Source organism: Trichechus manatus, unplaced genomic scaffold (genome assembly GCF_000243295.1).
Source record: "Trichechus manatus latirostris isolate Lorelei unplaced genomic scaffold, TriManLat1.0 scaffold00036, whole genome shotgun sequence".
Classification (NCBI taxonomy): domain Eukaryota; kingdom Metazoa; phylum Chordata; class Mammalia; order Sirenia; family Trichechidae; genus Trichechus; species Trichechus manatus.
Genome location: NW_004443972.1, coordinates 18,133,931 through 18,150,431, shown reverse-complemented (window position 1 = coordinate 18,150,431; position 16,501 = coordinate 18,133,931). Strand labels below are relative to the sequence as shown.

At 36.2% G+C, this 16,501-nt stretch overlaps 2 protein-coding genes across 9 annotated transcripts in view; one reads left to right on the top strand and one right to left on the bottom strand.

The window, feature by feature from the left end:
• GCA (grancalcin) overlaps positions 1–11,675 on the bottom strand; it is an 18,251-nt gene extending 6,576 nt beyond the window's left edge. For 2 of the 7 annotated variants that reach the window (XM_004375430.2, XM_023730484.1), the window contains exons 1-5: positions 11,545–11,672; positions 8,478–8,651; positions 5,095–5,164; positions 2,114–2,157; positions 1,680–1,827 (exon numbers count right to left, since the gene is read on the bottom strand). In XM_004375430.2, the coding sequence (XP_004375487.1) occupies positions 1,680–1,827; positions 2,114–2,157; positions 5,095–5,164; positions 8,478–8,651; positions 11,545–11,571 (463 nt within the window). In that variant the 5' untranslated portion in view covers positions 11,572–11,672. Of the gene's footprint in view, positions 1–1,679; positions 1,828–2,113; positions 2,158–5,094; positions 5,165–8,477; positions 8,652–11,140; positions 11,510–11,544 lie in introns of those variants that run through there. The other 5 variants (XM_023730485.1, XM_023730486.1, XM_023730488.1 and 2 more) reach the window with 5 other exon arrangements.
• Positions 11,676–11,871: 196 nt separating this feature from the next.
• Positions 11,872–16,501, top strand: part of IFIH1 (interferon induced with helicase C domain 1) — a 106,281-nt gene continuing 101,651 nt past the window's right edge. Inside the window, exons 1-2 of one of the 2 annotated variants that reach the window (XM_023730481.1) lie at positions 11,872–11,914; positions 13,579–13,689. The gene's annotated coding sequence lies outside the window, so the exon portion shown is untranslated. Of the gene's footprint in view, positions 11,915–12,084; positions 13,690–16,501 lie in introns of those variants that run through there. The other variant, XM_023730482.1, reaches the window with a different exon arrangement.

The window sequence follows — 16,501 nt, the reverse complement described above, 5'->3', positions numbered from 1 at the left end:
ATATACATAAATATTGAAATTTATAAAAATATATAAATAAATACAAATAATAATTAGAAACAGAAATTAATATATTCTACTTACTGCACCCTCTATGAGTAGGAATCAACTCGATGGCAATGGGTTTGGATTTATTTTTGGTTTGCACCTCTATAGACTGTTCTATGCACTTAATGAGATGTATATACCTTACAATGCAATATGCTGGCCTAGGTATTATTGGCATTATATATTACTAGATCAATAGTATTTGACAAAAGACACTAATCCATTCAAATAATGAAAATAAATACAATAGGAGAAAATTCTATGTGCAGTTATAATAAAATTTAACCCAGGAAACTTGATAAAAGTAAATGAACGTAAACTGATAAATGGAGAGAGAAGGCAACTAAAGCATGCAACCTAATGTAATTATAATACACAAATGCATTTTGAGCTTCCTACTAGATAGTTATGATCTGGATGTGATACTGATAAAAATAAGATTTTCCCATAGTACTCTCGGCAAAATATCTGGAATATTTATAAATTTATTTGAAGATGTTAATTTGAAAAATCTAGAACACCTCTTTTTTCTACACTCAATTATTTATTTGAACTCTGGAGGTTTTCATTTTTTTCGCAAAAGACTATTATTAATTTTCCAACATTAAGCTGAATTAAGGACCAAGTTTCATCCCTTAGGTATTAAAGCTCTAAAGTGAATTATACATATTCATATGAGAATTGACCCTAAAATCATCAATATTAAATTAAAATGTCTATTTATTAAACAAAACAAAAATCTCACCAGTTTTGACTCCTTTAAATTGGAACCTGAGGTAAGTCTGCATGAGTTGGGTTCAGATTTTAACTTTCAAAGAGATAACTTTCTTATAAATACATTTTGTTTTAGAAATGAGGGTAATTAAAATCACAAGGGTAACCACAATTAAGAGAAATACTTCAAAGGGCAATAACTGTAAGCAAATTAAACATCATTATATATGATCACTTTTTGAAAAAAAGTAGACCAAGAACCTTAGCTCATATGACCAAAAAAAAAAATTACATTATTTTAAAGTATTCCAAAATGCAGACTTCCCACTGTGAGGTATTTTGGTATGTACTCTGTGTTCATAAGGAAAAGAAGAAGAAAACATGGCCTTTACTGCTGAAAAGCTAGACTATAACATAGACTTGTAATTGATTCAGACAGCCTTTCCTCCCAATTGAGAGAGATCCTACAAAGTTACAAGAGAATATGGTGAGTACTAACAATTAGAGGCATAAATTTAAATATATTCAACAGAGAAAACTTAGAAATTATTAACCAGCATGTATGAAATATAGTCTTTTGAAAAATCATAGTTAAAATAGTTTTGTTAAAGATCTTTAGTCAGTACAGGAACTGGTCGAACGGACGCAGGGAACCTGGGGTAGAAAGGGGGAGTGTGCTCACATTGTGGGGACTGCAACTAATGTCACAAAATATATGTATACATTTCTGAATGAGAAATTAACTTGATCTGTAAACTTTCACCTAAACCACAATTTAAAAAAAAGAAAACCAAACTAGGCAAAGTTGGTAAGATAATATATTCCTTCATTAATTAGCAAACTAAAGCAAATTAGATTCATCTTATCGAAGAAGAAAATGAAGCTGGATCAATTCTAAAGAATTTTAATATTCTTACCCATAGCTGCAATGGCTTGACTCAATTCATGAGGCTCAACCGTGCCATTATGGTCTTGATCAACAGCCATGAAGTTTTGCTTCCAGGCATTAAGAGCTGCCCAAAGTTCTTTGAATTCATTAAATCCCATTTTTCCTGTGTAATCCCTCTGGTAGTTTATTAACAAAAATAAATTTTGATGCCAAAGAAAATCAACCTGACCCAAAACTCCAAATCATTGATCAAAAAATTAGCACGTTTCTGTAGAATTAGCCAAATTTATCATATAAATGGATCTCAATGTAAAAATATAAAAGGATGGAATTCACGTAGGATCTTACAATGTATTTTTAAACTTTCCAATTTACTATGGTCATTTATAACTAACAACTGTCTTAATATTAAGAAGGAAATCATTCCATATTCTAATATTTTCTGTTTTTATTCAAGGATACATCCAACATGGCAATCATAAGTCTGCAGGTTTCCAAACTGAAAGCTGTAAAATATATTCAATTTTTGAATTGGAGTCTGCCCAATTTTACCTATGTAAAATTACGACAATATCTTTTTTCAAAACAAAACATTAAAAATTACCAAAATACATAATCACCTCAATCAACAAACTTCTACTGAATGTGAGGAGGCATTCATGGTTTAAAAAAAAAAAAAAAAGACTAAAATAAAAATTACTACCTTCAAACTGTTCACAGTCTATTGAGGGGGTTAAGGTAACTATTAAAAATAACTAAAAAATACTACCTAGAGATGTCACACTTGGCTTTGCCTAGAACCTAGGGAGAAGGGGAAACCCTGGTGGCGCAGTGGTTAAGAGCTATGGCTGCTAACCAAAAGGCCGGCACTTCAAATCAGCCAGCTGCTCCTTGGAAACCCTATGGGGCAGTTCTACTCTGTCCTATAGGGTCACTATGAGTCAGAATCAATTCAACGGCACAGGTTTTTTTTTGTTTTAATGAGCTAAGTATTGGGTGTTATGTGATGTCACATAAATATGCCAAATGTATAATATCCCCAGTTTTACAAATGAGGAAACTGAGGCCCAGAACGATTATGTTTCTCAAGTTCACAGAGTTAATAAGTAGAACAGGTAGGATTGGAGTCCAATGTTCCTTTATTCACACAAAAGCTACCTGGGTAGGGGGATATTACCTGAGACATCTCTGGAATGACATTCCATTTTTTTTTTGTCAAGTAAGTAATACCCTTTTGACTCTAAAGTTAACATGGCTCACACTCAGGAAGTGGGAGAATCTGAATTGATAATAAATGGCAAAAATGGAATTGGTAAATAAGTACATCTTCAATCCCAGAATAGGACAGTGTACAGGCAGTCCCCCAGATTACAAACAACCGATCTACCGACAACTCCTGTTTGCCTTTTAATGTTATGTAAATTCACTCTCACTTTGAAATGATCAAACCAACCCCTATTCGTGACACATTCTTCATCACAATCACCTTCACTTGCTGCACGTGCAGCTTTTAAATCACTGAAAAGGCTTCAAGCCTTTTATTGAGCTAAAGTACATGTAAGGTTAAATAAGAACTGTATGCACCTGTTCTGACTTACCTATGAAATCGACTTAAAGACACAGAAAGGAACAGATCTTGTTTGTAACCTGGGTGGGCTGCCTGTATATATACGTGTAAATATTTGTCATTGAAGGAGATATACAATTTTCAGGAAAGATGACGGATTTTTGCTCCCTCTCTGAGCTCCATTAAAATGGGCAGTAAAATGATTTTTAGAAAGGTATAAACCTTTAGAGAAAAAGAGAATGAGAGGGCAAATAAAAACAAAAGAATTTTGGATAGATGTGAGCTAACCAACCTAGATCTAAGAGAGCAGATTCCTGAACCAACAATGAGAAAAGCTAAGAAGCAGTCTAGCTATGCTGGAGAAGACCCCAAATGCTCAAGAATTAGCAGTACTTCTGAAAATGACTGTGAAGGTGAAGCTAATGACAGAAGGACTGGCTAAAACTCTGCCTGAGAAGCATTTAGAGCCCAGTGCTCTCCCCGCCTCAGCTCAGTTGCACAGCTGCCACCCCTATGCCCACCCCAACAGAAGTCTGGAGTTATATTCTCTGGAGAGGGTCTTTGGACTGCAGGAAACAAGGCACAGCTGAAGATAGGACTATGTACTAATAACAAAGCAATTAGATGACAATTTACAAAAGACTGAGAACCCTGCTGGGTTCTCACCTCCTCTTTTCCAGGCAGAAGACTGCAGAATCAATCCAAGAGGAAAGTCTTAAAGATACTGACACCCATGGCTCCACAACAAAACTGCTCAGCCAAACCACCACACACTGAAACCCACAACAAACAAGGCTAACCATGATCCCAGAAGTGAATTTCCAAGCAGTTTTTTTTAGTTAAATACAAGCAACCAAGGGTCCTCAAACATCTGAGAAAAGCATCTAACGTGAAAAGCAGACCAAAATAAACAAACTTAAACGAGCAACCTGGAGGGACAGAGATTATGTAGGAAGAAGAAAATGTAAAAGAAGAAAAGGAAAAGAATTTTTATTAACAGTCTCAGAGAGATAAGTCACATCCATAAAAAAGAACAGAAGCTCTCAGATATTAAAAACACAATAGCAGAAATGAAAAACTCAATAGAAGGTTTAGGAAGTAAAGTTGAGGACATTTCCTAAAATGTAAAGAAAAAAAAGATAGCAGAGAAAAGATAAGAAAAGTAAAAGACCCAGTACGAATAACAGCCAGTCCAAAAAAGACAAAATAGAGAAAACATCCATCACTGAAGAAAATTTCCCAGAACTAAAGCAAATGAGCTTCCAGGCTGAGAGCGTCCACTGAGTTCCCTGCGAAACAGAACAGAACACATCATTGTGAAACATCTGAATACTAGAGACAAAGAGATCTTATAAGCTTCCAGAGGGAAAAACAAGTCATATACAGGCAGGAAACAGAAAAATAAAGCCACAATGAGAGCTAGAATAATGAAGCAATACCTTTAAAATTCTAAGTGAAAATGATCTGTAACTTAGAATTCTATACCTGGCCAAACTATCAATTGTGAAGGTAGAAAGAAGACATTTTCAGTTATGCAAGGTCACATGAAATTTACCTTCTATGCACTCCTTTATTTAAAAGCTACTTAACAATATGTTTCATTGAAATAATAAAGTGAACAAAGAAAGAGGACAAGAAATGGAGTAAATGGAAGATAGAACTCAAGAAAGAAGGAAAGGCTGTCCAGAATAACAGTAAAGGAATATTGGGGAGCTAGGGAGCCACAATGAACAGTTATTTTCACAAGCTTTGCAGAATTATCTCATTCTTTAAACTATGAACATGTGTAACTGTGATAAAAATTTAAAGTAAGGGGACAAAAAGTTAGAAAATGAATGTACTACTCCAATTTTAACAGGGGGAAGAAAGATCTCACGAGAATAAGTTCCACTAATTCCAGACTGGGTCAAACATCTCTGAAGTTCTTCAGCATCCACTTCACCATCCTGTTCAAAACAAAACAAACAACAACAAAATATATATATATATACATAGCAAGAGATAGAAAGTGAGAGATAATACATATACATGTAACTTGATTTCATGTGCATTTGTATAAAAGCATATTAAGATGTTAACTGGCTGTTCTAAGTTAATAAATAGGCATTTTTCAAAACATTATTATCAAGTATAAAATTCTAGGGATAATTATTGACAACAATGGCATATTACAGAACATCATCCAACATGAATAATTTTTTTCACAAATTATATTCTACTGCTTTTTCAAGCATTTAAAATATAATTTACATTCTCTATTCTGAAAAATAGCATAATCACCCTTTCTTGTAATAGCTCAAAGTAATATCTCATGAGTCATTGTACTTCTATTTAAAACAATTAGAAATATGTCTAAATATTTTTCAGAAACATCTCAATAACTTTCCCATTCATGCCCATTTAGAAGGAGACTCTTTCTAAATGACACTGAAGATTTGACTGGAAGGGGAATTTTTTCCCCCAGTGTTACCCTTAGCAAATCTTCAGAATTCTCCTGCAGTTTGCTGCTATTCTTCTGACCAACGGCCAAACAATCTTGTCTAAACTTTTTACGGAAATTAAAAATGTTTCATGCAAACAAGAAATTGCAATGGAAACAAAACAGGTAGAACACTCTCATTATGTTAAAATACCTCAACCTATTTCCTATAAAAACACAGGGCAAGGTAATTCGCTTGACAACATCACATACATTGGCATAAACGCAAAACGGCTATGAGAAAGAATCAAGGAGGCAAACTGAAAACATACACTTGCTAAAAAACCTAAGAAACAAAAAAGCTCTTTACAAACTAGTTCTATTAAGTATTACAAACGGGCTTTATGTTTTAATTGATCTTTGGCAAGAACACCTTATAACAAAACTTCCACAGGTTCTAACAGGAATTTAAAAAAATTCTGAGAAGCATCCTTCTCAATGGTATATTCCCTACTTGTCGAGTATCTAAGTGCTCATTTCTCTATCATGCATGTTTTGAGGATCTTGCTTGCCACTAAGTTTTTAAATCCTACATGATTATAATTTTTTTTTAAAATTAGCCATATTTTCAGATCTGAGGTTAGGTTAGAGAGTTTATCCTCAAATGACAAGGACTTTAGAAAGAATTTTTCACATATTTTAACTAACAATTACCCACCTCACTATTTTAAGTCCTGTGGCAACAGTTTCAAACCATTATTATATTTCAAGGCTATTGTGAAAAACTATGAACACACTTCTAACGTGACCCAAGCAGGAATCAACAGTAAAAAAAAAATATCAATTAAGTTTGACAGCTGCCATTGTCAATACCATCTCAGTGAAGACAAATACAAACACCCAATTGTTTTTAATCACTGTAGAGTACATTTTAAAAGACAATCTTGCACAAATTATTAAAATAGAAGAAAAGGTAGGAAATTATTTTCTTTTAATTTAAAAACCGTCTTCTTGTACACCAAAGGTAACATGCTTATAAATTACTTTATTCTTTAATTCTTCTTAAGTGGAAAAATGGTACTCTACCTGAGAATAAAATTAATAAGGATTAGTCAAACTTCTTAAGTTTTCTCTCATTTATTTATAAAAATAATGCACTGTGCAGGCAACAGGCTCAATCTTAAAGCTTTCTAGAAAATAGTAATTTGAATTTACTCAAAATTTAGACCAATCCAATTAAAATGAAGGGAAATCAATCCGGTATGGCCTGGGGACAGATTCTGTTCAAGCATGACCTGCTTCTATAATATTTCATACAAACGGTCAACTTAGCCCACAGAAGAAATTTCTCTAACTTTTATACTTCTGAGAGATATACAAAAAGGAATCTTGAAGGGTGTGAAGGTTCTCTAGTAGGAAAAAGAACAAAGTTTGTAGAAAAAGCAAAGTTGAAAAAAAAATGTAGGTTCCAAAGATACACAGAAAAAGTCATTATAAATTTAAGTCAAAGAATATAAAAATAATTTGAGTCTTTATTAACCCTTTTTGAAGTGAATGAAAACTAAGAAACACATCTTAACTATTTCCTTACCCACAAAATAAAAAATTAGTTTCAAATTCCATGTAGCTAACAACAACACTAAACACATGGGGGTCTAGTGTTAATTCTTATGGGAATTCCAGAACACTTAATTGTGCTCATGAGGAACCTGTACATAGACCAAGAGGCAGTCGTTCAAACAGAACAAGGGGATACCGTATGGTTTAAAATCAGGAAAGGTGTGCATCAGGGTTGTATTCTTTCATCATACTTGTTCAATCTGTATACTGAGCAAATAATCCGAGAAGCTGGATTATATGAAGAACGTGGCATCTGGATTGGAGGAAGACTCATTAACAACCTGTGATATGCAGATGACACAACCTTGCCTGCTGAAAGTGAAGAGGACTTGAAGCACTTACAGCCAAAGATCAAAGATTACAGCCTTCAGTATGGATTACACAGAATTCATGTACCTGAATTCACAGTCTCAAATTTCCCAAATGGGCATAATAAAATCAATCTCTTAAATATTTGTTCAAATTTATTAGAGACTAATAACATGCTAATGCCAGAACCAACGATTAATATCATATAATCTTTCCTTATAATTTTTAATTAAAATAGAAAAGTAAATTCCAACATCATTATTTTGATAAAATTAGTTTGGAAAATTTTCCAGCCATGAAAAGTCAAAATTACTATACATGGTATAACTTCACCCTGGGAAAAAAATGTAATTTTGCAACCTGAATAAATTTATGAATTTTTGAAGTGTTTTCCTATTATACACTTTGACATACTTAGGTTTTAACTGAGTTTTGTTTTTGTTTTTTTAATGGAATTAATGTTCAAGTTTAAAGTCTTGTTCCCTGGAACACTAACTTGTAAAAACCTCTTGTTGTTCCTCAAATTCCTCATTTATCTTTATAGTATCAATGTCAAACACATTGAAGGAAATACAAAGATGATTCAAAAGAAGATAACATAGTTTTGGTTGAGGAGTCTCCCGCAGAAGAATTTTAGTAAGGGAAGCTTACTAAGCAAGGAAGTCAATTTCCACAGTATGAAAAAACTACTTCCTCTTTTACTCAAATGAACACTGCATTCAGGTATCACATCGACAGACTTTTTACAATGAAATAATTCTGACTACTCTCCTCTCTGATTTCAGAAAGAAAATTAGTCTAGATAAGTTTCAATAAATTTCACACACATTTAAAATGATACAATAAATTAGCATTTATTTTAAATAACAATTTTTCTTAAAACTATTTGTACAATGGATTTAGTATCTCACCTGTCCAGCAACAGCAGAGAAGTAAGTCCACATGGGGTCACTAGCTGAGGGATAACTATCTGAATATGCCGGGTATCCAGGGTATCCACCCAGGAGCACCTGTGGACCTGTTTCTGGCACTGGCTGTCCCATTTGAATCTGTATTCCTGGCATCTGAACATGAAAATTTCCAAACTATCAGAGTGAAAAAGGAGATCATTAATACTAATATTACCTACTATTCACTAAATTTGGTTTAAAAGGCAAAATATTTATGAGAAGTCCACTGAAAAGTAAGAACTGAAATAGTTACTGAAGCTTCCAAACTTACCTACCACAAAAGCTTTTTCAGCCACAAAATGCTAGATGTCTTACATTAAGACATGATTCAGTTAATGAACATATTTTATCCAGAAATTCACTTTAATTTTTAAGGAAGTACAAAGGAAAAACTAAAGGCTCTAGCCTCCAAAAACTTAATCTTAACAGAAGAACAGGAGGCACAATTTTTTAAATAAAAGAAAATTTCAGCTATAGTAAAACGAAGAAGAAGTACACCTCAAGTACATACTTAGAAGAATATCTGGTAAATATAATGAAACCGTCAACTAATCTTGGGAAACTGCATAGAGCTGAAATGCCCTCTTCTCTCCAAGAAAAGTTTTATTTTTTAAAAAGCATGAGGGCAATGAAAAGATCAATTAAGTGATGATTTCAGCAAAAGTCTTCTTCAAAGCTAATAACAACAATAATAAGTAGATAATATTTATTGAAAGCTTTTTATATCCCAGTACTACTGTATTTTCCATTATACTGATTTTTCAAACAACTCTGTGGGTATTTAATTTTTCAAACAGTAACGGTGGAGGACCTGAAACTCTAAGAGTTTTCATGAATTGGTCAAAGTCAAACAGCTAGGAAGGAGTAAATCATGTATTCAAATGTAGGTAGTCTGACCTCAGAGGTTACTCGCTATTAATTCCTACTGTGGCTATAGTTTATCTCTTATTTTCTAAGATCAAAATATTTCCCTTATTCACTTTGGAACTTGGTATGCATTTTTAATACCTTAGAAAGGCATCTTACTCAGCATTTTTATAAGTCTGGAGCAGGAAGAAGATCAAGTCTGTTCATTATAACATTTTGAACAAAACTCTTCTTGATCTGCATCCTTGAAGGATGAAGAGAAATTGTCAGAAGGCGAAAAGAATTTCAAGCATGGGGGAAAAGACCTAATGTAGGAACCTACAAATAGTCTGGAAGTCCCTGAGTGGAACAAATGGTTAAGGCGCTCAGCTGCTAACAGAAAGGTTGGAAGGTCTAGTCCACCCAGAGGCACCTCGAAAGAAAGGCCTGGCAATCGACTTCTGAAAAATCAGCCACTGAAAACCCTTTGGAGCACAGTTCTACTTTGATACATGTAGGGTCACCATGAGGCGGAATCAACTAGAATATCTACCAAAACAAATAGGTCTAGCAGCTAACATTTTATATTTTGTTAGAAGAATTTAGAAAACATAAGGAAGTAAGATGTGGACTAACTATATAACTAACATGATATATAAAACAGTTTTAACGACCTCACTAAATAATATGCTCTGAGTAAAGAAATTACATAAATTTTATCTGTATATTTTAACCTATGTATCTTACAATAGTCCCATTACATTTAAAAGAATCAGTGCCGCTAGCTGTTTGAGAGTACATTTCCTTACAACTTCTAATCAGTAGAGTATAATCAGTATGAAAAGTGCTGAAAAGAGCTGCTAGTGTTTAAATAAACAGAAAAGGGGGTTTTATTGTTCAAAACACATGCAGAAATTCTCTTTGCTCTCATGGAACTCTCCATCTATTGCAACATTCTTTGACAAAAGTGGCAGAAAGAAAAAATGAACGAAAATTTGTCATTACTCTCACCATCCTGCTCTACCATATATCTATAAATATATATATATATAAATTCAGAACACCCCAAAAGGAGTAAAACTAACACATCTTTAACAGCAAGCTACACCCTGATGAAAATATGCAGAAGGCAGGGAAATCTTAAAAAGTCCCATGAGTTTACGCTATCTTGATTAATCATTAAAGGAGGCTTTGCCTTCTTTAGGTACATTACACTTCCTTAGTATGTTTAAGGATGAATGAGGGGTAAACACTGTACAGAAGAAATACCAGTAGAAACTCTGGCACATTTTCAGGCAAATCAATTATAGGAATGAGTACGTTAAATGTACTGAAAATTCATTCTCTTGAAAAAAAAAAAAAAATTCCCAGAGGTAGAAATAATCTGTGTGACGAGCACTGCCATATGTCAATATCAAGTCTATATTAAATATTAATGAAGCTCAATTTCTCTTTTTAGGTAAAAACAAACAGAAATAAAAATAGAAAATCTATTATCTTCTACTTATACTCCAATGGATCACCCCACACCCTACTTTATGAACACAAAATATGCTCACTCCACTTTGGAGATCATTGGCAAATACTGAAGGTTTGCTTCCTTTTTCAAAAAGGAGGAGCTAACCACCAGGATATTACAATTACGACACTTCAGAACTCTCAAAGGTGACACAGAATAATCAGTTATGTAAGAAAGTGTAACAAAAAAGTCCAGAAAAACACACTGCCTTTGGTAAAACAGGAAAAATTAGGAAACATTTAGAGCATATCTTACTCACAAGCAACTTAACGAGAAAACAGGAAGTGGTCAAAAATGCAGAAGAAAGACGTCCAGCAAAAACTCTGTGGGGTGTGGGTGGACCACAAAAGATTAATGGAACTTAAAAAAGGGCGCTTTATTCCTCCATTCCAGGAAAGGAATTTCCAAAAACATATCACATCCTGGGCTCCACAAGGACACCGTCAGGGGCCGTGAAGGACCAGAACACCTTCGGATCCCCCCCGACCGCCCCCGCCCGACCGCTGTCCCGGCTCCTGGCACCACCAGGTGACCCCGGGCAGCCGGGTGCTGGAGGCGGCGGGACGAAGCAGCGGCAGAGGGCGGGCTCGGCACGTTGGCACCGCCCGCAGGGGCGTCACATCTCGCGGGGGCGGTGGCCGCAGAGAAGCGGCCAGGACTCACCCCTCGTCCGTATCCCGGGTAGGCCATGACGAGCCGAGCAATCGTTAATCTCCCAACTCAGCGTCCACCCTGCTAGAAGGAACATACAGGTTCAGGTGAGGCCGAGATACACACTTCGAGCGCTCCCCACTCCCCGACCCGCCCACCCGAGGCTCAGCCCCGCCTTGCTCGGTTCCGATTGGCTGCGACCCGCCCAGTGCACGCACGCACTCTCAAAGCCCGCCCATTCCCGGAGTCCAGCCCCTCCTTTCTCGGCTCGGACGGGCTTCGTCCCGCCCCTCGGAGCCCAGTCGGTCGTTGCTTGTCTTTTATTTGCTTGCTCAGATCTCGTGCTGTTTCATCATTAAAGCGCGATGAAACCTTTGCCTCGGTAAGTTCACATCTTCTTAGCAAAGACCTTTCAGGCCCTTCCTGTGGAACTTTCTTTTCCCCTTGTTGTTGTTGTTGTGTGCCATCCAGTAGATTCGCACTCTTAGCGACCCCATGTGACAGAGTAGAGTTTCCTAGACTGTAATCTTTAAGGGGAGCAGATCGCCAGGCCTTTCCTCCCAAGGAGCTGCTGGGTAGGTTTGAACCGCCAACGTTTCAGAACCGAGAGCTTAACCATTGAGCCACCAGGGCTCCTTTTCTCTTTCGAAGCTAGTCTCTGGTTTATTTTAATATCACTCGTACACATCTATGAATTAAAAAACTTGCAGAGTTACTCGTGTTTACTTTAGTGTAATGTAGATGTCACATTATCAAAACCTTGAAAGCGTAACCACACCTAGAAGCTAAATTTTACAGAAAGGTTGTTTCTAGGGTTGTCAGGTTTAGCAAATAAAAACACAGGATGCCCAGTTAAATGTGAATTTCAAATGAATAACAAATAATTTTATACTGTAAGTGTATGCTCTGTGCAATATGTAGGACATATTTATACTAAAGAGGTGTTCATTGTTTATTTGAAAATCATATTTAACTGGGCGTCCTGTACATTATCTGACAACCTTACCAGCGACTCATCCTTTGGGCAAACTCTCCAGATGTGCATCTTAATTATATCCGCAGAAAGGAACAGCCTGTTTTTATCACTCAGTGAAAAGTTAAATGTTCAATTATTTTGGTAGTAGATGTATATTAAGTAATAGCAATGGACAGTTCTGCTTTTCTCTGGAACTGGGATGAATTATGTAACCCTGCCTTTAAAAACCCCAAACAAAAAAAAAAAAAGTTCAGGACAGCAATTTAAAACAAAACAAAAAAAATCAGAACAGTATAATTTTAACTGTTCTTTGCAGAATAAGACAAGGATTAAAATGTTTCTTAAAAATTAAGCTGTCAAAAACAGTAATAAATATTTATTAGTGAAGGAAATCAACTTTGCAGAGCTGAATACCTGTTAGCTGAATACCTGTTGCACACCACAGTACAGGAACTTCTTGAACCTTGTGAAGCCTAGTTGTATCAGGAAGAGGCAGAGAAGAAGGAAGCTTGCTAATGAACAAGCCACTCTTGAGAAAGTGTTAGTTCCTCTAACACAGTAAGAAATATTTTAGCCAATAAAGTTAATATTGGCATATATACATACATGGGGAGGGAGTGACAACATTTACTTGGTAAGAGAAAAGAATGTATGACTCATTAAGTCATCAAATAATAAAAGTGTCCCAGAACAGAACAAATCATTCCACAAGTTTATTCCAATTGGATAACTCATTTTCAAAGAAATTTTACAGAAAGAATTGATCGTAGTACATTTATAATGTTAATCTAATTTTATAGCCAGAGTTTTTGCGCATGCTCTTTTCATCATCATAGTCCTGCTTATAAGTATTACATTTGCATATGTTGGGATTCAATTTCCACAGTCTCCTGTATTTCTGCATGTCTAGTTTTAAAGGTATGGATAGTATATCCCTTGGGAGCAGAGAAATTTATTTGCTGTCCAAGATAATAAAGGTAATGTCTCCCTCTAGGGCAAAGTTTGGGTAGGTTTGCTAGCAGCCTGTTTAAAAGATTGGAGTTTCCTAATCTTAGCGTTCCTCCCTTCAGATGCAAACCCACTGCCTGCCTAGCATCTACCTGACTGCTCCATATCACCCTGTGGGACTTGAGGGCAAAAGGGATTTGATGGGAATATGAGCTCATGCTGCCTGTTATCCTGTGAGTAATAAAGTCCTTTGCCTCTGACCTGGGACTCGCACATCTTCTGCGAAAATCTATGAAACTGTGGCAGGCTAGCTTGTTAGCTTGCAATAGGGTAAAATCTCAAGTGCACGGTTCTTGACAGTGTACCTCTTTCTTAGAGAAAGAGCTACCCAGGGAAGTTCCTGACATCGGAGAAACTGCGAGGAGTTTCAACATCAAAATCTGCAGCATTTCCCTCTCTAAACCTAGTGTTCCACATGATCAATTTTCTAGTATAGTAATTTGAATATTCAAAAGGCCCATAAAGAGTTTTAAAAAAATAATAGTAATGATAATTTGACACCATGATCCAGTTAGCATTTTGTGAACAATAGCATTTTATGAAAATGTGATATAGAAAGCAATTTTAAATCATATATTTTTCTTTTCAGAAAATGTTCCATTATTTCATTAAAATAACTGATATTTATAGAGTAAATACTATGTAATAGGCACTCTGTGTTATGAGACATTATTCCTCACAACAACCCTATCAAATATAACTAAAAGAACACCAAACCCATTGCCATCGAGTCCATTCTGACTCATAGTGACCCTACAGGATAGAGTAGAACTGCCCCATGGAGTTTCCAACGCTGTAAATCTTGATGGACGCAAACTGTCATATTTTTCTCCCGTGAAGCAGCTGGTGGGTTCAAACAGCTGACCTTTCAGTTACCAGCTGAACACTTATTATCTCCATTTTACAGATAAGGAAACTAAGGTAGAAAGTTGAATATAACTTAAACAGTTGCATAGCTAGTAGCAAAGTTGAGATTAGAACCCATACAGTTTGGATGTCGCACGTGGACTCTTAAACAATGCATTTCCTCTTCTTTTCCCATGCCCAGCCATAGTATTACAAAATGTAATAAAATGATTTATACTATAAAAGGAAAGGATTTAAAGAGTAGAAAAATGGGATACTAATAACTAGAGAAATAACCAAGAAAATACATTGCTTGGGCGAAGACTGGCCCAATCTAATTGCGTCTCTTTCGTAGGATATATGCTTTATGGTGACCCTAAAGCTCTCATGATTATGTCTGCCTCTGAAGTTTCTTCTGTGTCTTGGTGGCCTTTAGTCATATTGTAAGTTAAGATATTCAGTTAGCCATCACAACATAAGCACTGAATTAATTGTGGTTGCCTTTCCCACCTGTTGCTGCCTTATTTTCTCTTTCCCTCTGTATGAATTAGGAAAGAAAGCAGAGGAATGGGGGAAACAAGGGTACCAATTTCACTGCTCCTCAGCAAGCTTCAGTCCCAGAACCAAAGCCTACCTCCCTCGTATGAGTCATGTAGATACATGCTAAATACCACAGATAAGACATATCAGCTAATGGAAAAGAACATTAATGGTGCTTATTTTGTGTCACTAATAAAATTTCATTTAGATGAAATAATCATTTATTCAACAAATTTTTGTAACTTTCTTTATTGTACTTTATATGAAGGTTTACAGAACAAACTAGCTTCTCATTAAACAGTTAGTACACATATTGTTTTATGACATTGGTTAACAACCCCATGACATGTCAGCGCTCTCCCTTCTCAACCTTGGGTTCACTATTACCAGCTTTCCTGTCCCCTCCTGTCTTCTAGTCCTTGCCCCTGGGCTGTTGTGCTCCTTTAGTCTCATTTTGTTTTATAGGCTTGTCTAATCTTTGGATGAAGAAACTGAGATTATACCATTTCCACACTAATTGCTCATGAGTTTGTTACTGAGCTAAAAGGGTGTCTGAGGGCCATACTCTTGGAGTTTCTCCAGCCTCTGTCAGGCCAGAAAGTCTGGTCTTTTTTGTGAGTTAGAATTTTGTTCTACATTTTTCTCCAGCTCTGTCTGAGACCCTCTATTGCGATCCCTGTCAGAGTAGTCAATGGTGGTAGCTGGGCACCATCTAGTTGTACTGGACTCAGTCTGGTGGAAGCCATGGTTGTTGTGGTCCATTAGTCCTTTGGACTAGTCTTTCCCTTGTGTCTTTGGTTTTCTTCATCCTCCCTTGCTCCTGACAGGGTGAGACCAGTGGAGTATCTTAGATGGCCACTTACAAGCTTTTAAGCCCCTAGACGCTACTCACCAAAGTAGAATGTAGAATATTTTCTTTATAAACTATGTTATGCCAATTGAGCTAGATGTTCCCCGAGACCAGGGTCCTCACAGCCCTCAGCCCAACAATTCGGTCCCTCAGGGAGTTTGGATGTGTCTCTGGAGCTTCCATGACCTTGCCTTGTACAAGTTGTTCTGGCTTCCCCAGTATTGTGTACCGATTAACCCTTCACCAAAGTTACCACTTATCTATTATTTATTTAGTCAACAAATATTTATTGAACACCTATAATGTAGCAATGTTTTAGATGCAAAACAACACAATAACGGTGAGAGGGGATACTCTTGCCCTTGTGGAGCCTACATTCTAGCAGGAAAAACAGGTAATAATAAGTAAAGATAATGAACAAGTAAATTATATGGTATGTTTGATACAAGCAATGAACAAACAGGAAACTAAAGCACAGTTAGGGTAGAGAGGTGACAAAGTAGGTTGTAGTACTAAACTGGGTGCTCAGGGTTGTCTCACTAAGAAGGTGAGGTTTGAGCGAAGACTGAAAGGAGATGGGGAGTTAGGCATGTAGATATCTATAGGAAAAGTATTCCAGGAAGAGACAGAGCTAAGGTCATAAGGCAGAAAGAAGCTGCCTGCCTATTTGAGGAAAAGCAAGAAGGCCATTGAGTCAGGAGTGGAGTGAGCCACAGGGAGAGTCAATAGGAGTGCTTACAGAGCAGGGG